This window comes from Mastigoproctus giganteus, chromosome 3 (assembly GCF_048544385.1).
Source record: "Mastigoproctus giganteus isolate SK-2022 chromosome 3, ASM4854438v1, whole genome shotgun sequence".
NCBI lineage: Eukaryota > Metazoa > Arthropoda > Arachnida > Uropygi > Thelyphonidae > Mastigoproctus > Mastigoproctus giganteus.
Genome location: NC_143577.1, coordinates 231703536 through 231730959, shown reverse-complemented (window position 1 = coordinate 231730959; position 27424 = coordinate 231703536). Strand labels below are relative to the sequence as shown.

Here is a 27424-nt window from a genome sequence, read left to right as displayed (position 1 = left end):
CGCGCTAATTGCTTCAAAAATTTGCTCTGTAACTCCTGATGTTAAATTAGAAAAAATGGAAAAAGCTTTAAATCTGTGGATAGAAGACCGAACTCAAAATAAAATTCCGTTAAGTTCACTCATCATTCGCGAAAAGCCAAAACTCCTTTATCAACACTTTAGCGAAACTGGTGATAGCACTGGCGGGATAGGTTTTTCAGCTGGCAAAGACGCTGGTTTGAAATTTCTAATAAATATTACATTTAATATTAAATTGTTTCTTATTTTCATTTCGATGCCATATGCTTGCATTTCACTATGTACTGTCTATGTACATAGTCATATTATGAAGGTACATATAATACATACATAGACAAAATTTTAGACTAGTTTTTCTTATATACTTTGGAACGGAACCCCTTTATTACTATGGGAGCCATAACTCAGTATTCGCGTTTTCGGTATTCGCGGCATTTCTCAGGAACGTAACCCCCGCGAATAGCGGGAGTTTACTGTAGTGGCAAATGATGCATGAGAGCAAGCTTATATATAGCATCAGCCAAAAAAAAAAAAAAAAAAACAACACCTACACAGTTTGTTCATATGTATCCTCCAATAATTTGTTTAGTTCTTCCTTGAATTCATTCAACCCATACACTTCTACAACAACAGATGGAAGCCTGTTCTAACAATCCACCACCTGCTGGCTAGGTTGTGATACATTAAAGAATGGCTACCTTTGGTTCTCCCTGGAGCCACACTACTTTGTGCCTGTTGCTTTGCTGCTCCAGTCTGGGACATGATTTCTGTTTAAATAGAATTTATTTGATTAACAATGAAATTAATAAATTTAGTTGATTAATTGACAATACTACACTAAGCTAATAGATTCCTGCATGCAGTGATACATATATGTTATCAGGTTTTCATTATACCTTATGCTATCAAGTTCAAGATATATGGCTGATCGGGCTAGCCAGGTGGGTAAAGTGCCTGCCTGGCAACCCAAAGGTTGTGGGTTCGATTCCCGCCTCTGGCTTGGATCAAAGTACTGCAAAAACCTTGGGAGGTGCATTATGGCCACAGAAGCCGATGCGCCAACAACTACCAAAAAAAAAAAAAATCAATCAAGATATATGTTATGCTATCAAGTTCAAGATATACATTATGCTATGCTGTTACTATTGCAGTTATATCCTTACTAAAAAGTAAAATTCCTTAACTAAGCACAAAAAGATATATGCTCAACAAGTGATTAGAACCTTCAAGCTACTTATTTACACAATTTAACCCTACTGCACTACCACTGATGAAAAGAGATGACCATAACACTATGCTATGGTCATCTCTTTTTTTGACATTCAAGGGATGGTTTACCAGCATGTTATGCCACATCATATGACTGTTATGGGACCTTACTACAGAATTTCACTGCACTCTTTGCAGGTTCACATTTATGGCAAATGACTACTACATGCAGGTGCGTGGATGCTGCATCACGACAATGCAAGGCCTCACATTGCTCATACCTTAATCGAGTACTTAGCCAGCATTAATTGCAAATGTGTACCTCATCCACCCTCCCTACAGCCCTGACCTTGCATCCTTCAATTTTTTTTTTATTTCTAAAGTTGAAGTAATTGTGAGGAAAACATTTCCAGTCATCAGCAGTTACAAAGATATCAGAGGCGATTCTCAAATGCATTTAAAAAAAAAATGGCTTCCACCATGTTTTTGAAAAATGGCAGAAACACTGGAGTAAGTGCATTTCATCAAGGGGGGGGGGGGACTACTTTTAAAATGACCATCAAAATATGGATGATTAATAAAGTTATTTTGTGAAAAAATTATCATTCTTTATTGAATAGCCCTCATATATACTTCAGCATGCCAGATTTTCTTCATCAAAAAAAAAAAAAACATTTCTTCTCAACTGTTTGCTATTGGTTAGTCATATTTTACAAAAATGATTGTCTCGTTTGGGCCACTTGAATAATTAAAGAAGACTGAATACACTGTATATATTTATAAGGCAACTTTTCTTTAAAAACAGATATTTGCTCTTTGCATGAAATCTGCTTTAATTTTTAGGATAATCAAATCTTTAGTTGGGGGGGGGGACTAAAAGGTACATTTTTGTGTTTATTTTAAATTCAGAGCAGTCTAAGTGTTAAAATATAGATTTTAATTAATTTTGGTATTATTTTTTTAACAATGTGCTGGGTTTTTATTTTATGAATGATGTGTGTGTGGAGAGAGAGAATGAGAATGTTTTGTGTATGAAAGAGTGTGCATGTGAGATAAAGAAGTGAGTGTTTTGTTGTATTTGTATTGTTAGGAAAGAGAGTGTGCATGGGGGAAAGAGAATTGAGTGCTGATGTATAAGGGATGGGGATCAGAAAAGAATGTGTGTGTGTGTGTGTGTGTGTGTGTGTGTGTGTGTGTGTGTGTGTGTGTGTGTGTGTGTGTGTGTGTGAGAGAGAGAGAGAGAATGGGTTCAGTATTAGAAATTGACTTTTACTATCCTATTGCTTGCACCCACAGTTTGGTTTGTAGATTATGACAAAAAAAAAAAAAAAAAAATCCCACTAAATATATACTTCACCATGCCAGATTTTCCTTATCAAAAATATTTATTTTCAACCATTTCTTATTGGTTAGCTATATTTTACAAAAAAATTATGTTAACCCCTTTAGCATGTTATGAAATGTCTTTGAAATTTATTTACATATTTCAGTTTTAAAGGAAGATTTTCATTACATTATTTGTGGTACAGATGGAATTTTCATTCAGCATTTTATTTCCTCTCCCAAAATTTGTATTTGTGTAATTTAAAAGATATTGGCAGTATTGTGCTGGCATTCTGAAAACAAAGGAATTCAATGTTTTTATAATTACTTTCACCAAAAAAAGAAAAAAAAAATAAACATTGAATTCTTTCAGTTTAAGGATCTCGTTTAAAATACGGTAATGTCATTAATAAAAGAAATGACATCTACCATTTCAGGTTTCAACACAACAGAATTTTAATGGCAAACACTTTGTAGATATAAGAGCCCTTTCATTTAATCAGATGTATTATTGGTTAAGAAAAGAAATCACCACAGTTGAATTAAGATTTTTGAGATAAGTAATACTGCAATTCATAAATGGAAAATTAAAGATAAAGGATTTTTGCTAATTTTTACTTTTTGAATGTCACAAACTACTAAATTGGAATGGGATTAAAAGGTAAGGATTTTTTTAAAACCCTACTTTACGAAACACCTCAGATTTCTCTTTCATTGTTTACATGATTAAGAGAAGAAATATACTGATTCATTGCATCACCTTTAGAACTAGAGTTTAAAATAGTATTCTGTGGTTTAAAAAAAAATGGGTGCACTAAAGCATGTGTGTACTCACATTTATTTTGTTGAAGTGTGGAGTCATTCCAAATATATATATTTATTTCCACATTCATTCATATGTCATTTAAGATATGGTTTTGACAAAAAGTACTTGCAACTATCAGAAATGAGGTTGAAACTTTATTGGGAATTGTGTCACTTATGAGCATAATTTTGTATTCTGTGACCTCTGCAGCCAGTGCACCATAAAACCATCAGTCAACCAACCAGTCAGATGTATTATATAGGTTAATGTGGTTGTACTGTTACTTGCCTCTCCACAGTTACACCTTTCAGTTCCAAAGAATGGTATGAAAATAAATGTTTTGAAATCTTGATGACTGGAATTGGTTTCTGGTCGTCAGGTTTCTGCTTCCTGAATCATGTTAATTTCAATCCAGTAGCAATGGTGCTGGGTATAGAGACAAATCAGTATGTTGAATAACATTAAATCATATTTCTGTTCTTGCATACATACACGTAGCATAATAACTTTAGTGGCATACTCGCTACATCTCTAATCCTGTCATAAAGCCAAAAATTTCAGAAGTTGAGGGCCTACAGTAATAGGCATTTGGGAGCTTTAAACCACTTGGTCACATAGCCTAAATGAATTAAAGCATTTGAGCATGGATTATTTTATAGTAATGAAACATGATTTCACTTTAGTGCCTATGTTAGGAGTCAAATTTATGTCAATGGTCATAAAAATTTTAATAATAAAAAAAGTCTATATGAATTCTTTTGAATTTACATTGCTTTTTTTTTTTTATGAATTCACAGGTAGTGAATGCACATATCCTTGTTTTCTAATATATATATATTGGGATCTTTCTATAATAAATATTTAAAAGCTAAGTTAAGTAAAAAAAAAAACTAATAATTTAATCTCTAGTATTAAGTGGCACAATCAATATTTGACACTTAATACTGTTATAAGGTCAAGTTAAATAGAATTTTACAATCCTATTTGTTATTGCCAATTTCTGTACTTCCATAAACACATTGAGTTTTTTGTCCTTGTCATCCTCGAAGTCCTTTATACTTTTGTAAAAGGACTAAAAAGGCTACAAAAATTTAGTCATAGTAAATTGATATGTATGGCTCCATTCTCATTCCCCATAATAAAATATCCTGTTTAAAATATTAAACAAGTTGGGTTATATATATATATAGGAAGACTTCATAAATCAAGAATTTTGCATTTTCTGAAAATTTTAATTAAAAAAGTAAATAATAAATAAAATATACAGAGTACTCTGCACATTCTGTGCTTTGTTGACTGCTGTTGTTTCAGCAGTTATGAATTGTATACTACTGTGGGAAACTTTCCAAAGGCAGTTCATTGTTCCCTTCAGTAAAACTTACACTATGTTGGACAGTTTATTAATTAAGGATAATCAAACTCTGTGATGTATGTTTCATTGGTTGCTTTTTATTGTGATGATAGACAGCTACTGTCATGCAATCTGTACATTGTGTAAACTTGAAAAACAAGAAACAATAAGAATAAGAAGAAAAACCTAAGTCGAGCTAACCTAACTCAACATAACCCAAATTATGACGAAAGTCTGCATTTCTGTGCTTTTGTCTGGGACAAGCAGAAATGTGAGAACACGAATGAGGAGCAAACTGTTCGCGCGTTGTTGACATATTGGAATCGATACAAGGGCACCTAAATAAGTGGTGTTTCACTGTATTTGACTGAAGTCAAATGCCACTCAATATTTTACAAACTGTAGAATGAGATGCCAGAAATGACACTGGCAACATTGTTGCATGTGTGTTTCTTGAGTGTGGGTTTTTGTTTCTACTGCACTACTTATTATAGTGAGAATTAATTATGCAAACAAATATAATAGCCTTTAATTTTTGCACCAAAATGATAGTATCCCTCTTGGATCATTTGTCAGAGTTTAGCATATAACATAGTGAAAACAAAGTCCACAATCAAGAAATGCAGGTACAACAAAACTGTTGCTGCAGCAATTTCAGGCCTCATAAACTTTAATTAAAAAAAAAAAAAAGAAAGAAAGTGCCTGCTCACTTATTAAGTTGATAAAAACTTAGTTTGAATTACAATAGTTATCAGTCAGAATTAGGAAAAACCAGCGAGCAGAGTTTGTTTACATCAACAAGCACATTGCTTCACTGCTCTGTTGGAACTTTGCGTAATCTTTCTACAGTAGTTCGTTACCTGTATGCTTTACTATTAGCAGTTGTATGCAGTATTACCTTCAAAAATCTGTCAAGGGCAAGACCCTAATGCTGTACATGTGAAATACCATAATATAAATGTTCAAGTTTACCTTGCTGTTTTAAGTTAAATGATATGGAAATACCTGTCCTGATTTATTGCTGGTTAGCTGTAAAACTTGTACTAATACAATTAAGCCCTAGATTTGAAAATTAAGTTCCAGGACTGAGTCAATTTAAAGATAACTGAATTTTAGAATGAAAACAGCTTTTAACATTTTTCAAAGTAATCGCTTCTAGAACCTACACACTTGTGAGATCGCCCATAGAACTGTTGGAAACATTTTTTTAACACATTTGAATTGCCACCAGTTCCTGTGTCACATTTCTCACAACCCTTTTGTCCCTGAATTTTTATGCTGCAGGACTATTGTATTTTTTCATTAATAAATTTAAAAGACATGTTAAAAGAATGACAATATTTAAGTTCCACACTTGTAGTCCACATTATTTTGGAAATACAGAATAAGTTACAAAGAATGAAAAAGTAAGAGAACTAATAGTCATTATTTTTATAATTTATATATTTTATTTTATGGCCATAGCCTTCTAGCATTCACAATGCAACTGCATTACAGTAGCATCTACAGGGTGGTGCCAAGGCACAGGTGAATGAGAATCATCCAAGGTACATTTCTGCTAGGGGTACAAAATCTGAAATAAATTTTAAGTTGTAAGGGTGCAGCAGTGTAGCATGAACTCTTTGCCTCATATGCAAAATTAGCTAGGCAGGCCCACTTCATATCTGTATCAAATGATGCATATTTCCCTTGATAAACAAGTAAGTTATAACTGTCCCAGATGGTCTGGATAGAAAATTTTTGATTCACCAGGAATAGGGTGTTCTGTGTATGTACTGTTTTATGGAAAGTTTTCTCTTTGGAAGGTATAATTGCATTGCCAGTGCACAGCATTTAGTTGGACACCCCTACAAAGGGGAAAAGGATTACTCCTGAAAAAATCTTTCATTGTTAATGCAAAATTGATTAGTGACAATAAGAACAGGTTGTAAAGACAACAAACCAAAGGTTGTATGTGGGAAGAAGGATATGTTTTTAAAATTTTTTTAAAATACAGCTCACTAACGAACAACATGTTTATTTTCTCCAAGTAGCTACATATGTTTGACAATGTATCTCACCCAAGCAAAAAGAGATGGCACTGTTATGGACTGCATTGAAGAGTAGTAACTATATGATGTTTGCAACCATAGGGTATATACAGAATAACTGCAATAAAGTTAACAATTACACTATCTAGTGGCATTTGCCACTAATAAGGATGATAGGGTTAATGGTCTCTTCATACTCAGATCATATCCTTTCAAATCAGAGCAATAAAGGGTGAGTTTTAGCTCTACAATTTCATGCTTTGTGTGAAGTATTGTTGATGTCAATGCAGAATGCGGTCTAACATTGTTATGCAACAGGAACTGGCAATCCAAAACTTTTGTTTATCAACCTTATTTGCTCTCTTACATGGTGGAACAAATTCCTTTTGAATGATTCTGTTGCTATTGCAGAAAGTGGTCGGCACTTTGGGATTTGATTTTTGACGACAAAAAATTTTGTTTTCAGAAATCAGATTTTTTTGTCTCTGAAAGTTTGTTGATACCATTTCCATTCTTTGTCTCTTTGCTTGAGAATATTTGAAATGCCTGTTACTATCAAATTGAGCAAGGAGGGATCAACATCAACATTTTGAATGTACCTTGGTATGATATCAAGTCTGAGCAGCTTTTGTTCATCAGTCCAACTGGTTCAAATTCTTTGTTCAAATCTGTCAGAATCACACAAAATGTTTCTCTGTTAATATGAAGTTGTTTTTCCATCATTTGAAGAGTCATTCGGCAATCAGTTTATGAACTTTTTTTTATTATGAATGAAGCATCATTGGACATTTCACAAGCTGTCAACTTCCAGATCCTCACAGCCAGCCTGAAATTGCGTAAACCATTGAAAAGCACATGAGCAAAATAGTGCATTGTTACTGTACTTCTTTTACCAGTTTGTAGGCACTTCAGTTGCACTTTTCTCAACTTGAAACAAATTTTAATCTTTGATCTTTGCTCCATCACTTAACACAGCAACAAACCCCTTGAATAACACAGCAGTATGTGTCTGACTTAGAGTAATAAATACTTGTAGAGAGAAAAAACCATGTAGGGCAATTGCCACAGTGTATTGCAACATGGTCCTGTGTGCTTTTTGACTTGTATGCATTAGATCCAGGCCTGGAACTTAATTACCAAACCTTGTATGTTTATTAAAAGTATCTAGTGGTAGATTTAAAGTAGTAATAAAAATAACCTGTATTAGTTGATGTAGAAACCCATGATTATAGACATTTTCCAAAACAGCCAATATAATACCCATTAAAGTCCAAAAATGAAATAAAACAAAGTCATTAATATGTGTTAACAAAGTCAAATTGGTTGTGTGAATTCCAAAACTCGACATACTTTTTGACTCATCAGGGAAATTTACAAAATGGGTTTGAGATGGGTAGAGTAATAAGGAAGCATTCTTTAGGGAAATTGTTGAGAATTGCAAATTCGACATAAAATGCTATGTATCAGAAATTGACAAGGTCATAGAGGTTTTTTCCAACACATCACAAAATTTCTCTGCAGCTGCAGAATCAGCACTGGCAACTTCACCGCATACTTTAATGTTTTGAAAACCAGCGCAATGCTTGAACCTATTAAACCACCCATTGCTTGCCACGAACTTGGCTTGGGGCATGCCATACTTATCCTTAATATCTTCATAAATGCTTGTTGCTTTTGCTTGAATGGCCATTGAACTCAGGAGCACTTGCTTCTGAATCTGATTTTCCATTCATATTATTAATAGCTTTTCCATCTTTGATATAGCACCTGAACGCTGTTATGTGATCACTGTTGATCTTAAATGCGTTGATCCTTTGACATGTTCTTTTATATGTGCATTGCCCTTTAAAATAGTATTCACTGTTGAAGCTGCAAGACCTAATTCCGTGCAATAGATGAGAAACTTCGTCCTGCTTCGTACTTCTTAATTAATCATATTCATTTCTAATTCAACTTTGTTTCGTTTCCTAGCACTGCCAGCACTTGCACTTTCCGTTGGTCCCTTTCCCTTCACCATTGTAATAAGTGAATAGGAATGAAGAGAAGATTCCTATTTACTAAATAACTGAAAATTTATTTGTTTTTTATATGATTGAAGATTTCAGTGAAGGGGAACTCATTTCACCCTAATACCATAACATAAAAACCCGCACAATTCCAGTTATCGGTATTATCGCAAATTTAATAAGATTGAGTTTACTACCTGTTTATAATAGATTGCGCTAACAGAAAAGCCCAATGAACCGGAAAGTGCAAATTGTTTTATGGTAACAACCTCCAGAAATGTGTTTTAGAAAAATATCACAAATGCATTCAAAATTGATTCTTTTAACGGAACATGTGATAATGATGAAAGTGTAGTGAAATTTACATTATAAAAATGACCTTTTAGAGAGATAAATAGCTGAGTTTAACTCTCAGTAAATCACGAAAATTTCAACTTCCGAGGTCTTGGAACAAATTACCAAAAAGGGGGGGGGGGTTATTTATTGGGTACACATTACGATATTTTTCATGATACCTCCATTTATTCCTGCGGGATGCAAAATACGTTTCCGCAATTTTTTAAAGTTTGCACTGGCCAGCAAAAACTTATGTAAAGTCGAATTTCCGTAAGTCGAGTATTACATTAGCTGGGGGGGGGGAGTGGCTGTATACCCTTCTTAATGTTTATTACTTTGCCCTTCCCGGGGCCTATTTTGTCAACTCCCTAGTTATCCAGAAAGACAAGTCAAACTTTGGAATTTGCTTATCTGCTTTTTAACGCTGCTTATAAATTGAAGTTTTTATTTGTGCCTTGATATTTGAATGAGTGGTTCACATTGGCTTTTTCTGGTGATTATTCTTACATTCATTTTTTTTTTTTTTTTTGTGCATTGACTGTGATAACTGTTATTGCAGGATTATTTTTATTATAATTTCCATTATATGTGTTCAGGAAGTATGTTAGTTCCTGATAGTTTTTGTGGACACCAAGCAATAAATTAAATGGGTATTAAGATAATACCCTGACAGGTTAATATCTTAAGAATAACACTTAATATCTTAATCATGTTAATAAAATTTCTTTAGAAGATGCCATAAAGCTTAGTGTAAAATACTTCCTTTATATAATAGTGCTTGTTTTTATTAAATCACTTTTGAAACTTAATTTTAGTTCTTATTAGTTGATAAATTCCCAAACTTTCTGGGCTATGCAGATAGCAGTTGGAGTTCAGTTTGTGGCCATAGTCCCATCCTGACAATTGCAGTCATTGTTTGAATATTTGCATGTGCATTGGCATTCTTCTGTTTCAGAAGGGGAAAAGTATAGAAGAGTCCCAAAAGAAACCTTGTGACCAGAAACTGACCGGATGTGGCATAGAAATTTTCCATTGTGCCTGCAGTGGACATGGTGTAACTTTCCATTGCCATGAGGCTGGTGTGACTGACATTATCAGTGTGCTCATTTCTTTTTCTATGTGGTTGTCACAATATATTAATATGCTACTCAGTGCGGAGGGAAAAAAAATTTTTTTTTTTTAAACTCAAGAATAGGGTTACCAGGTAACTTCTCAGAAAAACTGAACAGCCATCAGCTTCATATGTACGTAGCTTTCAGTTTAGTGCATTCATGTAAATAGCTTCAAAGAAGATAGGCTTCGTAGATGTTTCAGTAATAATATCAGACATACAGGAGAAAGTTTGGCAAAAAATTAAAATAAAAATTTCACTCCAAGGGGATAGATTATAGCAAGAAATACTAATCTAAACTATAAGAACTGAATTGAAAATTTATTCAAAATAATAATCTACAGCAGGAGTGGCCAACTTAATTTGTGATGCGATCTACTTTTTTCCTTCAAAATGTGCCGTGGTCTACCATCTCAAAAATTTCATTGCACGAGGTGCACAAATCGAGGGATGACTGTATATTTAAAATTCGTCGCGATAGACTGGTAGATTGCGATCGACTCGTTGGCCACCTCTGATATATAGCATATATCAGTGTGCAACTTTTGAGTCCCCCCCCCCTTTAAGAAACCTTTCATATCTAAGAAATTGACAGGTATATATATATATATATATATAAATCTGAAGTTGCACAGATTTGATGCAGGAACTTATGTTCATCTGTTCAAAGAAATTTGTTTTATTGAAATAGAAACTTTAGAATTCTGGCTATGTAAGGATAATAAAGATTAAATAATACATTTCTACCTGAGCAGCAACAATAGTTGCAAAATTTATTAAAACTCAACGTAGAACATATTGAGCATTACAGCTCTGGTTCATACTATTAAAACTCAAGAAACCAACTATAATGAAAATATATAACTAAAATTAAGCTAACAAATGTATAAAATAATAAAATTTACTTAATTCAGAAATATGAGATGTAAATGTCTGGTATTTGCTCAGTTTGTCTTCTGAGCAGTAATCTGAAATACTGGACTGTCTGGTTCAAAACCAGATACCTGGCAACCCTACTCAAGAAGAACATCATGCGGAGCACTACTAAATAAGAAAGTTTAATTAAAGATATTTTAGCCTGTGAAGTATTTTAATTAGTTTATTGATACGAAAAGGCCGTTGATACAGTTAAACCCAAAACAATCCTAGTAACTAAATGAAATTGGCTACCTTTTAAATTTCAATGTTGAAATTCATCTTTGGGCCTGGATTTTTGGGTTTAAGAGGAATTTATAACTTGATCATTAGAGACCAAACTGGATCACACGGAGAAACTCTGCATTAAGGAAGTTGCAGTTTCTTAGTGTGGTACAGTTTGGCCTCTAATGGTAAGTTGCAAACTCCTTAAGCTAAAAATCCAGCCTGAAGACAGATTTTGTCATTGAAATTCAGAAGGTAGCCAATTTTATTTAGTTATTGGGACTGTTTGGGGTCTAAGTGTATCAGTTGTTTTTCATACCAATAAACTAATTTAAATACTTTGTGTGGTCTTTATTATTATATATTTTTTAATACTCTGTAGCTCCAAGGTGATTAGAGATAGTTTGTAACTGCTTTATGACAATCAGGATACCAACATTTTTTGAAGAGGAAAATAGATTCATTGTAACATACTAGTTTACATGTAACTACTCTAGGATCATGGCCATAAGCTAATATTTCATTATGCTTTTTTATATATGAGCTGTTGACATGTTTGAGTATATGTCATAAGAGATCATTATATTGCATGGATCAGCAGGTTCATTGCACACATACCATTTGTTAATTGATGGATTCAAATCCCACATTTATTTTTTTTCATCCTTGCATGATATGCTGTGGTAGGTAAGATTTGTTTATGTATAATACTTACCTTATATTTGGCATTTCATTCGGAAATTTTCTGTAAAGTTCACTAAGTTGCTGTAATTTTTTATAATTAATAATAAGTTAATAAAGTTTATTTTTCTTTTTAATTTCATATCACATAAACAGGAATATGAATTTCCTTAATTTTATATTCAATTTTAAACTTCCACTCACTTTTTTTTTTTTTTTTTTTTGTTTCTTATTAACATGCCACTCATTTTTGTATACATCCTTGTTCAGGTGTTGCATATTATTATACCCTACCAATAGAGATCAAATTGCAGTTTTAAAGGTATTGTTTTTCCATTCTTTATAAATATATTTTTAATGGCAAATTTTCATATTAGTATATTGTGAATCTATGATATTTTTTGTTCATAACATTTGCTAATCAAATCTTTTCAAATACATCAGTTCACAGTTCTCCTTCCTGTTTGAAAGAATGCATTTCATAATACAAACTTTTCTGTTATTATTATGAACATCTTTGAAGATCACTTTGTTATGCATATTTTACATTAAATATTTGCATTGAATTGCATTCTGAGAATTAGAAGTTTCATTTGACTTTTTTTTTTTCTTTTTTTTTTTACTTTTATAATTCAATTAGTTTGCTGTTAATTAACATAACTACAAGTGAATGTACACTTTAGATTCATTGGTCTTTAATTGGTTTATATAAACTGAGATAAAATTATTGCACTTCACAATAAACAATAACATATTGAAATTGAGGTGTTTTTAATAATTAAAAAAAAAAAAAAAACAAAAAAAAAAACAAAAAAAAAAAAAACAGAATGCCTATTTAGATTAAGTATTAGTACATGCTAAAGGGGTTAATATTACAAAGTTGTATAATTCACCCCAGTCACTGAGAAATATTCCAGGAGTGCAGTCCCCACTGCCTCCTGCTAACCACCTTCTTGCCTGGGATTGATTCACTGGATATGGTTCCTTGGTTTCCTTGGTGTGTGGGCTGTCCTCAGTTCACCAAAGTGTGTGGTGTGGCTAAGGGTAGATATTGTCCCATTTCATAAACTAATTTTCTTTATTCTTTTATTTTAGGGTGTCATATTATTTGGTGGGCAGTATCGTGCAACTCTGCACTACAGTATACCAAAAGAAGGCAGTGGACCAGATCGTGGGGGAGCTAATAAAGCTGACTGGAACTGCACAAAGGTAGACATTCTACATTTAAAAAAAATTTAGTTTTGTTGCCATTATAATTCAGTATACTGAGCTAAAAAAAAAAAAAAAAAAAAAAACACCTTTCTTATTTGTAATTTTTTTTTTTTTTTTTTTTTGCTGTATTTACCACTATTATTTAAGCACTTTTCATTTGATATTACAGTAGCATCCTTCACATCTTTCCGAGTTATCTTGTAGTTCTTGCAAAGGATGGATTTTGTCCAATTTGTTGATATGTGAATTCTTCAACCTTGGGCTGCTGATAGTGTAATACATGTAAAACATTGCCTTTGAAGAATTTTGTTGTTATTTAAGGCTGTTGAGCTAGTTTATATTTACATGTATTCTAGTACACTGACGTTATAAACGGGATAAGGGTCACTGAGTGGCATGATTATGCATACTTTATGATAATTATGAAAAAAACACTTCTGTATAATATATTAGTATTAATTGACATTAATAGATAAATATATACACCCTTACACTATTTTAAATCATAAATCATTTAAATCATACATCTACTTCCTACACTGCAACCCTCTTCAGTGGGGTTAATTAAAATATACAAAAATATTAAATTACATATCACATAAGCAAAACACTTATACACTGAAATGAGATAAAACCAGTGAATATCTTAAAATGTGATTGCACCCTGAGTTTGTCATTTGACTTGGACAAAGGTTAACCATGTGCTTTGTGTGCTACATTTCTGCTAATGGATGGATTTACTGGTGTGATGACCTGACTACTGGGGCTGATTCCCCACTGATCCCTGGTTGGCAGATGTTTTTTCTGTGCAGACAAGACTGCAAGTGGTCTGAGGTACTGTGGAGGGGATCAGATATAAGAAGAGGATGGAGGAAGATTAGCAACCCCTTTTGATAGAATTAGAAAACAATAACTGGGTGAATTATTACTTTTCCTCTGTTGCTGTTTATGTTTTTGGATGCTGACTGGATATAGGTTGAAATTGTGCTTACACAAGTAACACAAATTTTATTTAACAATAGCTATCCCATATTCATAAATACAAAAAACTACCTCACTTTCAATTCAGAGATTCTATACTTCTAAAAGAAAGGGCTGAGCAGGGTCCTACTGCCCAAAGCAGAATATTTGTTTTAATCTGGAAAAATCAACCTTTTGAGAAAGATTTGTTGAAGATGTACTGGTAGTATGAAACCATGAAATAAACTCCTTCCACCATTTTAATAATCAGCTTAAATTCTCGATACAAGGAGAGGGGGAAACACTCAACCTTGGTTTGAATGAAACTCTCCTTACATTATCATTTTTTTGATTCATTTATCAACATAGAAATACAGTCACATTTATACTGCTATTAACTGCTAACTGGCAGATATCAGTATAGTATTAACTGTCGGTTCTCAACCAACTTAGTGGTGCTGAGGATAATAAGAGCCTTGTCCACAGGGATCCTATGCTTGTGCAACTCCTTTGAAATATAAATAGAATTGGCACGAGTAAAACAAACTTAAATTATCACTAGTTATCCTTTGTCTCTAATCCTCAAAACTATGCATCCCCAATTCCTGATTCTTTCTTACCAACCTGAATAGGCAGGAGCAGCAATATTAGTCTACTTCAAGGGAAACAATAAGTACAGGGTAACATACCATATCAAGTTGCTACATTAGAAAAATTAAATCCAGAATGAAGGAGAATTCCATTGACACTGGGCTGGGGTACATGGTCAGAAATACTGGTAGTAAGCAGAAAACAGAATGATTGGGAAGACGATATTGGTGTATTCACCATCCAACAATATAAACAGGAATAGTGGGAAAGTAACCCCCTCTGTTTTCTAATTCTACCAGGATTTCTCCTCTTCTCCCTTATTGCCTGCTACCCACAGTTCCATGCAACATTGACAACCAGTGGTCATTGGGAAAACAGTCTCAGCAGTCAGATCAAAGGCTGGTATAACTTCAACAAAGCCATCCAATAGCAGGAAGGTAGTGCACAAAGCATATGACACCTCTGTAAAAACCACATTACTGACTTGTGGTACAGTTACAGTTTCAGGCAGTGGTTTTCAACCGGGATGCCACAACAACATTCCATGGGTGCTATGTAATTTGGGTTTAAGTTACTTAAACTTATTTATTATTTTTTTAAAAAATTTATATATTTATTTCATTATAAAATGGTGTACGGTATCTTTTGAATTTTGTGGTGATCTATAATTGATGTTTATTTAGTACCTCTATATAAAGAATAAAATTATTATATATATATATATATATATATATATATATAATTTGTGTTATGAATTGTAATTTTGTTTATAGTTATATTATTATAATAACTATCATATAACATATCTTTTTTAATATTAGACACATATATATACACTGGTGTTCAAAGAAAGTGCATCACCCCTTAAAATTGTAATTGTTGTCCGAATAACGTAAGTATATGGCAATATTTCTTACAGATTGCATCAGCTGTTATTTTCAGCTATATAAGCACACTCTGCAAGAGTTGCAGTCATTCCTTGTTTGTGTCGGGATGGCAAGTTACGTGCAGTTGATGCCACAAAGAAAGATTGCTATTGTTGCTTTACTTGAGGAAGGAAGTTCTTCCCATCATATTGCTTTAGAGTGTCTTGTAATCAGTTGGTGAGTAGGTTTCTTTCCAAACAAGAATACTGGTTCTGCTGATAGGCAAAAGGAACCGGACGCAAACGAGTCTCTATGCCAAAACAGGACCACGTTTTGAAGCGCTTATGCCTTAAAAACCATAAAGTTCTTCATCTGAGCTGAAAAGAGAATGAGAAGAACATACAGGAGTGGTAGCAAGTGCAGTAACAGTCAGAAGATGCCTCTTCAAAAATGGACTTATAGCCCGTCCTAAGAAGAAGCCATTCCTCATACAAAATATGAAAAAGGTCCGATTAATTTGGTGTAAGGAGCATGTCAAATGGACCCCTGAGCAGTGGAAGTCAGTTATTTTCTTGTATGAGAAGAAATTCAACCTTCTTGACTCTGATGGAAGACAAACAATTTGCCGTAGACGTGGTGAAGAATACCATCCAGACTGTATGGTGTCTACAGTGAAATTCCCTACCAGCCAAATGATGTGGGGGTGCATTTCGTATCGTGGAGTAGGTCAGCTGCAGTTTATAAAAGGTTCCGTAAATGCCAATGGATACCTGGCTATATTGGAAGGCAATTTGCTGCCAACCATTAGAGACCATTTCAACCTGCCAAGTAACTGCATCTTTCAGGATGACACTGCTCCTTTTCATCTGGCAAAAGGTCTAAGTAGGCACTTTTGTAGTTGCTTTAGAAGTTCGACAGTAATGTGCTTACATTTGTTACAGGTGAAAAAATTGTTGGAAGAACGGTCCATTACGACTGTTAGCTGGCGAGGAAACAGCCCGGACCTGAATCCTATAGAGAACTGTTGGCATAGTGTGGAATCTGCAGTTGCCAGAAAGAAACCCAAAGACCCTTTGTGAACTTCAGGAAGCCATAATTCGTGTTTGGAACCCACTTTTCATTTTGTTTTCCATTTAAAACAATAAACTGAAGCAAATTGAGGGCTTCCGATAACATTTCAGCCATAATTGTCGTGTTTATCAAAACTGTTGTGTAAAGGTTGCAAATGCTCATTTTGGAATATTTTGAGAGCACCTGTCAAATATTAATTAGCTTTGCCTTAACTGTTAATAAATATCTTTTGTTTATATTTCTATTTGTGATGCTAGTCATTAATGTAACATACCATCGCGAAAAAGGGTTAGAAATTAAAATTCCTAGGTGATGCACTTTCTTTGAATACCAATGTACAAAGGGTACTAGGAAAGTTTTGCAATATGACGCAACAATGAATCACAGGAAGCTGCTTATTGCTGCATGTTGAGACATGTTCATACGTGCATAGTAGCCGCCGCGCCAAGTCGATGGGCTCAGTTATTCATTAGTAGTGAGAGTGTAAAGTGCTTGTGATGGCATCGTGGTCACGAAATGAGATAAGGACAGTTTTGCGGTATAATTTCGTGCGTGGTTTAACCATAGACCAGTGCTTAGAAGAAATGACTCTTACACTAGATGATGATTGTCCACATCGTACAACGATATTCAGGTGGTATAGAGAATTCCAAAGGGGAAATTTCACTCTGGAGGATTCTGAGAGGCCGGGAAGGCCACGAACGTCAGTTACGGAGGAAAACGTTACTGCTGTGAGGAAAATGCTTGACGAAAACAGGCGAGTGACCTACCAACAGATAGAGGATACTTTGGGCCTAAATGCACCAGCAATTCGTTCGATTCTGCAAGATCATTTGCACGTGAAGAAACTTTGTTCTCTCTGGGTACCGCATCAACTGACTGAAGAGCAGATGACACGATGTGTGACTTGGTGCCGGGAGATGTTAAAAAAGTTTGATAAGGGACAATCTCGGTATGTGAACAACATCGTGACAGGTGACGAGACTTGGCTGTACTATTACGATCTGCCGACCAAGGCTCAAAACAAAGTTTGGGTCTTTGATGATGACGACACGCCCGTAATTGTCAGAAAATCCCGATCTGTAAAGAAGAAAATGATAGCTGTATTTTTCAAATCGAGTGGAATTGTGGAACGTGTCGTTTTGGACACGCAGAAGACAGTCACAGCTAAGTGGTATACTGAACAATGCCTGCCTAAAGTCATTGGATCTATGAAGAACCTGCGGCCAAAGTCAAGAATGGACACCTGGTACCTCCATCACGATAATGCTGCAGCTCACCGTGCCAAAGCCTGCACCGAATATTTGACCACGACAGGACTGAAACTTCTTGAGCACCCTCCCTACAGTCCAGACCTTGCTCCCTGTGACTTTGCACTGTTCCTGCATGTGAAAATGAAGCTAAAAGGGAGGCGGTTTTGCAGTGAAGAGGACCTTCTACGGGCTTGGGACAACGAGTGTGCTTTACTCCCTAGTGAAACTTGGCAGAACTGGTTTAAAGATTGGTTTCGGAGGATGGAGAGGTGTATTGAATGTAGAGGAAATTACTTTGAAAAAATTAAATAAACAAAGCTGTATTGCAAAACTTTCCTAGTACCCTTTGTATATAAAGAGAGAGAATCAGATCTAACAGGCAGAAAATTGAGTAGGGTTGCCACAAAATAAAATAAATTACTTAGGGTTGCCGTTATTAAAAAAAAAGGTCGAAAACCACTGGTTTAAGACATTGTTGCTGTAATTTCATTTTATATTGGTGTGCAGTTTTTGCTCAACTCACATGTCATTTAATGGTGTTCTTTTTTGTAATTAAGATCACATAAGAGGATTACAAGATGGATTCAGTATTTATATACATATATATTAATAGTAGTAGTAGTTGAGGCATGTGATGCAAGAAAGCAAGCGTATGAGCTTATATAGCATCAGCCCAAAATAAAAAAAAAAAAAAAAAAAAAAAATTCACACATCCATTCCCTCTAAAAGTTGTCCAGGTCCTTGAATTTAGTTAAGCTATCATCTTCCACAACGACAGATGGAAGTTTGTTTCAACAATCAACTACCTGCTGGCTAAAGGCAAATTTCCGCACATTTGTTTGACAAATGTCTTTTCTCAATTTGAATTTATGCCTCCTGAGGTTCGTAATCTGAAGAATCCCATCAGAATTGAGCCTACTCAACCCATTCAAGGCCTTATTATACATCTCAATCAAATCACCTCGCAGGTGCCTAGTCTCCACACACTGCAATTTGCAGAACTTAAACCTTTCTTGGTAAGAGGACCCCCTTTGTTCCCGTCACCAATCTTGTTGCCCTTCTCTGTACTCGCTCAAGCAACTCTACATCCTTCCTAAAATGAGGCCTCCAGACCTGTACACAGTACTCAAGGCTTGACCTGACCATTGCCTCATACAATGGGATGATTACCTCCTTTTCCCTACTAGCAAAATTCCTGTATATCATTGACAATACCCCATGACCTGCTCTGGCCGCCTGTCTGCACTGCTCAGAAAACGTCATAACAATACAATTACTCCCAGGTCTTTTTCATTTTCTGCTACCATAAGTGTAGTTCCACAGAGTTGGTACGTTACTCTAGGGTTACTTCTACCCATATCCAATACTTTGCATTTGTCAACATTAAACTTAGTTGCCACTTCTCAGCCCAACTACTCAACTTATCCAGATCCTGTTGCAGTAGCACACTGCCATTACTGTCATTAACAACCCTGTCAACCTTTGTATCATCTGCATACTTGAACATTAAGTGATATACCTTCATCAATATCATTGATAAATATACAAAACAAAAGTGGGCCCAACACCAAATCCTGGGGGTCTCTACTAAACATTAGTCCACGAAGAGCAGTGTCCATCGATTACCACTCTCTGTCTTCTCCCACTCAACGACCCTTTTAATCTCAGCACTTAATTTCTGTATAAATTTCTGTCTGTGTTATTTTTAATCAATTCATATATTCATTAGGGAAAAAAAAATGATCAGAGGTGTCTTTTCAGAAATAACAATAAACTAAAGCAAAAGTGTGTTTTTCCTTCACCTTATCTTGGTAATGGGTATTTGAAAAAAATTGTAACATAATTCAAAAATCTTTTGATTTTAGATTTATAGTATTGCAGCCAGTAGGAATTTCTGTCTGATTTTTAAAAATTTTTTTTTTTTTTTTTTTATTTGATAAAATTGTCATTGTGGAAGTAATGTAATGACATTGTTTACAAAAAAACAATCCATTGGTGATTTCTTAGTTAGCCAGGTTTTGCAAAGTTATTTTCATGTGTGGATATGGTAGACTTCAAAAATCAGAATTTATTACAGTAAAATTTAGGACTATATCCTATAATGTTTCTCCCAGGACAAGTAATTATATGAATAATCTGCTTCATATCCATAACAAACTTTTGGACCAAATGGATGGGCATATAGTGTTTAGGGAGGGGATGCCACCAGTGGTTTCCCACAACTGCGCCATACATACTCTTGTGAAGTATTCATTACTCTGTAAAAGCCAGACAAAAATATTGTGTGTTGCATATGAGAAGTATTATGTTTGGTTCTGTTATAATATTACATGAAGCTTTTGGCTGCAGGAGACCTGATGGGGCCCCACGTTGTCCCTACACACTGCTAGGACGTAAGCCAGGCTGCCCATTATTATCTGGCAGGTCCAGCCACCTAATTGCCTGAGCATTCAGTGACAGGACCTATATTAAAAAAAAAAAAAAAAAAAAAAAGCAGATAGAGATTGGGGAATATGAAAGTCAAGTGTTGTGGGGGGGAAATAGGCAGGAATATTGAGGCATAGAAGAAGGCATCTTCAAAATTATTTGGTGGAGTAAACTCCACTAGGCGAGTGGGGGAAGGGAATGGGAGTCAAAAGATACCGGACAAGAGAATTTGGTCTTGATCGGCACTCAGCACACAAATCATGGTTAAGAGGCAAGGTCCTTTTCTGTGGTTTTGAAACCACAACTCTCACAATCCTTATAATTACTTTACTATCTTACAGTATGTCATGTTAGATAAATATCTGAAATTATTTCTTGACTAAATGTCTAAGAGTATGAAAAAGGTTGTTTATGCATGGGTACTGCACTTCCATCATTTCTACTACCCAGGTAGTGTGCATGCATCATTTGATTACATCTCATATTGTGAATACCTTCACAATGAGTTGCTGAGGTATTGTACTGCTTTGAATAAGTAACGCTTCACCAGTGGAGAAGACTAATGTCACATATTCTTGGCGGATACCACCACCACCACCACCACCCAGACGGCACCGTTTCGAAGCTTGTTGGTATAATCTCATTGGTGGGTGGGCAGGTACCCTGTTGTTGTTAATAGTCACAACCCAATTATGAAGTATAACTCCACAATATGAGAGATGCTTGATGGTGTGCATGGTTTAATCTAAATGTATTTCTTGACTAAATTTCTAAAAGTACAAAGAAGGTTGTTTATGCATGGGTAATGCGAGATATAATTATGATTATTATAAACGATGCATGCATAATAACTAGGTAGTAAAAATGATGGAAGTGCATTGCCCATGCATAAACAACCTTTTTCATACTCTTACACATTTAGTGAAGAAATAGTTTTAGATTAAACCATACACACCATCAAGCATCTCTCATATTGTAGAGTTACACTTCATAACTAGGTTGTCACTATTGCAACACCAGGGTGCCTGCCCACCTACCGAAGAGGAGCCAATTAGATCCAAAACGGTGCCATCTGGGGGATCTTGATTAGGCCCTCATTACCATGAATAGGTAACAACAATCTTCCCTAATGGGGAAACGTTGCCTATTTGGGTAATTCATGGATGTTTGAGTTCAGTGAGTATGAGGAGTAACTGTTCCTTTCCTCTTCCTCTCCTACTATCACTTTCCTACACCTTTGTTTGCTTTCCAAAGTCTAATAGGGACAGTATGTGGATAACAGAGTAACTTATCCTATACCATTCTTCAAACGATGCCGTCTGGGTGGTGGTATCTGCTGAGAATAAGTAACATTAGTTTTCCCTATAGCTGAAACGTTACTTATTCAAGGAAGTGCAATACCTCGGCAACTCATTGTGTGAGATATAATTGAAAGATGTATGCATATTACGTGGGTCGTAGAAATGATGGAAGTGCATTACCCATGCATAAACAACCTGTTTTAGATAAATATATTTTCCGTACTAATTTTTTTTTTTCATTCTCAAGGATCATTGTTATGTATGGGTACTTTTTTTTTAGAACCTATAGTACTTAGCACCATGCATAGGTTGAAAAGATGAAAGAAGATACTTGTTGACATTAGACTTGAACTTCTGTGGATTGTAATTTTCAGGAAATACATATGAAGGAAGTTTGTTCCAAAAAACAGGAATTGAATGAATAAATGAGGAAGAAGAAATGTTGGTTCTGTGGGATTGAACTTGAACAGTAAAAGGATGTTCACTGGTTGCGGCACGTGTTCGGATTGCTTTGAACAAGAGAGCGGAAATTACAGAGCCAATTCAGAAGAACAGTGCCCATGCAAGGATCTATAGAAAAGGCATTCAATAGAAACTGAACATCTATGAGACAGAGAGTGGAGAAACTCTGTCTAATAGATGTCTCTGTTACAGATGAGCCATTAATTAACCTAACTGCCCGCTTTTGAATGGAATCTAGAAGCCTGAGAGAGGTTTTGGGGCACCGCCACAGATGTGGGAACAATATTCCATGGTAGGGCGGATTTGCGATTTCTACAGAGTCAACAACTGTTTGGAAGAAAAGTAACGCCGAGAGCTAAAAAGAGAACCCAGTTTTTTGGATGCAGAGGAAGCAATATTTGTAATATGTTTTATGACGAGAGATTAGAAGTCAGGGCAATCCCCAAGATCTTGCCTAGAAATCGGAGCATAATCAAAGATAAGCATAGGAGTAGAGGAATGCTTTTTGCGAGATATAAGATAGGACTAAGTTTTGGAAGGATTGAAATTACGTTTTCTTTGCCCCCACTGTCGAATTACCTTGAAATTGGCATTTAAGGATTGAAAGTGGATACTTGAAAAGTTGAAGCTGTTTAAGCAGGGCAAGGTTTCTCAAACTGGATGGCAGAAAGCAATGTGCTATCATCACCAAAATCAGCCAAAGATAGGATTTCCGGCCAATGGAAGAGCATTAATATACAAGAGGAAAAGAGTGGGAGAAAGGACTAAACCAGTGGTTTCACCCGGGGTGCCACAGCACCTTAGGGTGCTGTAACAACATTCCAGGGGTGCCACGTAATTTGGGCTTAAGTTACTTAAGCTTATTATTTTTTAAAATTTATATGTTTATTTCATTAAAAAAAGGTGTGCAGTATCTTTTTAATTTTGTAGTGATCTATAATTTATATTTACTTAGTACCTCTATATAAAGAATAAAATTATTATATACTATATATATATATATATATATATATAATTCGTTTTACGAAATATAATTTTTATAATTATATTATCGTAATAACTATCATATGACATATAAATTTTTAATATATATATATATATACAGTCGAAAAATAATGAATTCGATAAATCCAGCGAAAAAATTCATTATAGAGAAATTTTGTTATACAGAGAATATCTTTTTTATTAGAATTTGTTATCTAATTAGAAAATGAAACAAATCTACATTTATTTTTAATGTATTTTATTTCCAAAACATACTTATTTAAATTACGTTTACACAATTTTCGCTAGTAAGTATCACAAATTAAAAAAAAATCTGCAATTTTCGTTTGCACAGTACAATTAAAAAATTGTCTGATTCTCAAAGAAAACCTCACATTTGTTCAGAGCATTAAAAACATTATCAGGAACATTTTCACAAAACTGTAGGCCCATACCATTTTAAAAGTGTTAATCATTTCTTTGCGAGTTGGCTTTCTGCGGGTTGTTCTGATGCATCTTCAGCATCATCGTTAATTTTTTTGTGATCATGGTCACGTCTAACACTGTTCAGCAGTATTTCATCTTCATTTGGATGTTCTGCTGTGATCTACATAAGCATAACTATCCAGTGTTATTTCATTTTGGATGTTTCTGGATGATTCTAATAATGTCCAAAAGTTTTTCGGTTGTGAAAGGGCCAGTTCATCTTGTTCGTCCAGTTGTTGTTCAACTTTTGTGTTCAATGCAAATCCCACTTTCGAAAAACAATTTTGAATAGTATATTCAGTGACATCGTTTGTCCAAACTTTTGCCAGTTCAGAGATGCAATCTCTAAGGTTAATTGTGACCTCCAAGTTCTATTTTCTGATAGCGCATTGACAATCTTCATTATTATTCTCTTTCGATAAAGAAATTTAAAATTTTTTAATAATGCCCTGGTTCATTGGCTAGAGTTTTGACGTTACGTTTGGTGGTAAAAACAACAACTTCGCACTTTTAAGTTTGGCAGGATGTGCCAGACAGTTGTCATTTACCAACACGATTTTTCTTTTTTCTTTTGTTATACACTTGTCTAGTTTTAATATCCATTCTTCAAAAATATCACTTGTCATCCATGCTTTTTTATTAAAGGTGTAGTCAACTTCCAAAGATTTTGTGCCTCTAAAACATCTTGGGTTTTTTGATATTCCGATGACTAAAAATCTTAATTTTTCACTTCCTGTCATATTTGCTCCGACTAGCACAGTGATTCTTTCTTTGCTTTGTTTTCTGCCAAAACATTTATCATCCTTAAAAGCAAGTGTTCTATTCGGTAAACATTTAAAGAATAAACCCATTTCGTCAGCATTAAAAACATCCTTATGCTCATATTCTTCCAAAATCTTCTTTGAGGTATTGTTCCTCCAACTGTTGCAATCTTCTTCGCTTACATTAACACTTTGTCCACAAATAACCTTTCCACAATTCTGTGGTGCTTTTTAAATTTATCTAGCCACCCAGTGCTCGCATTAAATTCTGTATGTCCAGTTGTTATTTGGGGTTTTTTTTTTTTTAGGAGCATTAGCAACTAAGGCCATATTGCTCCGGGGATATGCGGTAGTCATTTCCTGACCTTTCCACATCCTCCGTATTTGGTAGTGACGGGCTCGAACCCCGGTCTAATCAAGAAGCGTGTGCTACGCACTGCTGCTCCTTCCCACCTGGCTATGGAGGCGCCCTGTATGTCCAAGGGACTGTGCAAATTTCAGAGCTTGTTACTTAATTATTAGGCCCGATATTGGTATATTCTTTTCACGTATCATTTGCACCAATTTTAGAACAGCTTTATCAACATCTTCATATGTATACACAACTTAATTCGCTTCTTGCCGGCTCCTCCTTCAATTGCATTTAAAATTGATTCTCGATTTTTTAAAATCGTAGATAAACTGCCTGCAGGTATGCCATATTTCTCCGCAACATCTTTTTTCTTAAAACCCCTTGTCAATATCATAACAATCTTTGCTTTATCATTAATACTTAAACACTTTCTTTTCAACATTGTTTCCGCAATCGTAAAAATTACTCTACTGCAGCTCTTGCCGATACATACACTGCAAACTTCGCTGCGCTAGCCATATAGTGAATTGTTATTACCGCCTACTCAATGACGTTCGCTTGCCAATTCAACAGTTTCAAGGGACCTTTCCTATCAATCACTTTAAAGAAATAAACGACTTTGTGAATTTCTTTTATTCTGCTTTAATTCATATATACACAAAAGAAAATTTATGATTAATGTATGCTGTATGTTACTTTTCAGAAAAAAAAAAATACCAGAGCGTATACATAGCCTATGTGATTGATGACGAATGAAATGTAAAAAAAAATCATTAAAACCATCTACTGGGAGTCCAGTTAGATGAGAACGGACATATCATATAATGATTGACAGGAAGGTCACGTGGTACAGTTGAGGTGAGAAACGGATGTCACTCAGTAGGCGTTACTAAAAACTGAAAACGAAAGCGAATTTCGTTTTCCCCTGAGCCAACATCAATTTACAAATCTACCCTATTTATTGTAAAGTTTACGGCCACGTTTAAGAAAACCCATTTGGTTTAATAACTGTAACAAAAATGAAACAAAGTCCCTCCTATGGGTATCAGTGGCCACAAGTGTTCACTAAAAGGATGATTATTTAATTCCAGATGCTAATGCGCAATTTCGGAAGGAAGGAGGCAGTATATTTGAGCGGCTGTTTAGCAGTAAATGCTTGAAAATTTTTAAAAATGCTTTTACTAATTTTTTTAAAAATTCGTTATAGAGAGACTAACACTTCGCTATATGGAGTTAATTTTACCTGTAATTTCCTTTCAAGGTGGAATGTTTTGCGATGAAATTCATTAAATAGAAGTTCGCAATAGAGAAGTTCCACTGTAGATACACACACACACACACACACACACACACACACACACACACACACACACACACACACACACACACACACACACACACACACACAGAATCAGATCTAACAGACAGAAAATTGAGTAGATTGAGTAGGGGTGCCGCAAATTAAAATAAATTACTTAGGGGTGCCGTTATTAAAAAAAGGTTGAAAACCACTGAACTAAACTTTGGGGAACATTAGCATTAGTGGAGAAGTTAGAAGACAGAGAGCCATCTACCATCACCTGCAGGGAGAAAACTGGATACCCAATTACAAAGAACAGCTGGCAAAGCATAGGGTGGAAGCTTATTTAGAAGATCTTTATGCCAGACACGATTGAAAGCCTTTGATATATCAAGAGCAATGGCTTGAGTTTCACCAAACTCTTTCATTGAATTTGTACATAGATGGGTAACATAAGCCAGAATATCACCAGTGGATCGACACTGGTGGAATCTATACTGGCAATTGTTGATCAGATGAAAGATTTCCAGATAGTTCAAGAGTTGGCAGTTAATTGATTTCTCCATTACTTTGGAAAGAGTAGAAGTAATTGCAATGGGATGATAATTGGATGGGATGGATTTGTCATTCTTTTTAGGAACTGGCTGGATATGAGAAAATTTCCAAGCAGAAGGAAAAATACCTTTAAACAGGAGTAAGTTCAGTGGCAGGCACAGGTTTTGAGAACAAGTGGAGAAATACCATCAGGACCTGGAGCTTTCTTAGCATCAGATTCATCAAAATCCTTCTGATATCCTGTTGATGGAAAACCACAGGAGGCCTTGCTCAGCAGGTCAGCTCTATCTTTGGCTGATGTGGCAACAGAACCATCTGGTTTTGACAGAGGTGGGAACAGAGATGGGTAAAAATTGCAGCCAATAGCTTTGACAAGAGACCAGAATGCTCGGCTTCCCTTTGAACAAGAAGCAAGTTTTCTACTCTTAGCCTGTTCGAAATCTAATTTGTACTGATTAATAACTGCTTTACAAAGTATAAATAATACTTAATAATAATTTTGATTATTTTGCAATGTCACTTATAAAAACATAGTACTGGAAATATTTTATAATAAAAATTCAGAAATATTATACGATTTCAGAGAATATAGGCTTAGTGGTTTGCGATAAAAAAATATTACATTGAAAGGGGTTCATGGGTAAAAAAAATGTTGGGAGCTGCTGCTGTACAGTAACTTCATCTTTACCTGGGGCTTTCTGATTCTTCATTACCTTCACTGTATGTTCTTCCTCATCAGGAAGGATATGTCATGTTGTTGCTAATTTGTGATCCATCTTCCCCACTGCTGACATCATTCCCTTGCTCCTTATATAATTCTTTATAGTAGTCTT

General features: G+C 34.9%; 1 protein-coding gene across 3 annotated transcripts in view; it reads left to right on the top strand.

The window, feature by feature from the left end:
* The window catches only part of LOC150088835 (RNA-binding protein 5-like), a 405596-nt gene that overhangs the window by 172827 nt on the left and 205345 nt on the right, over positions 1-27424 (top strand). For all 3 annotated transcript variants that reach the window (XR_016546742.1, XM_090369695.1, XM_090369696.1), the window contains one exon: positions 13106-13219. Coding sequence is in view for 2 of the 3 variants with exons in the window: in XM_090369695.1 (XP_090225821.1) it covers positions 13106-13219 (114 nt within the window). In the remaining variant the exon portion in view is untranslated. The remainder of the gene's footprint in view (positions 1-13105; positions 13220-27424) is intronic.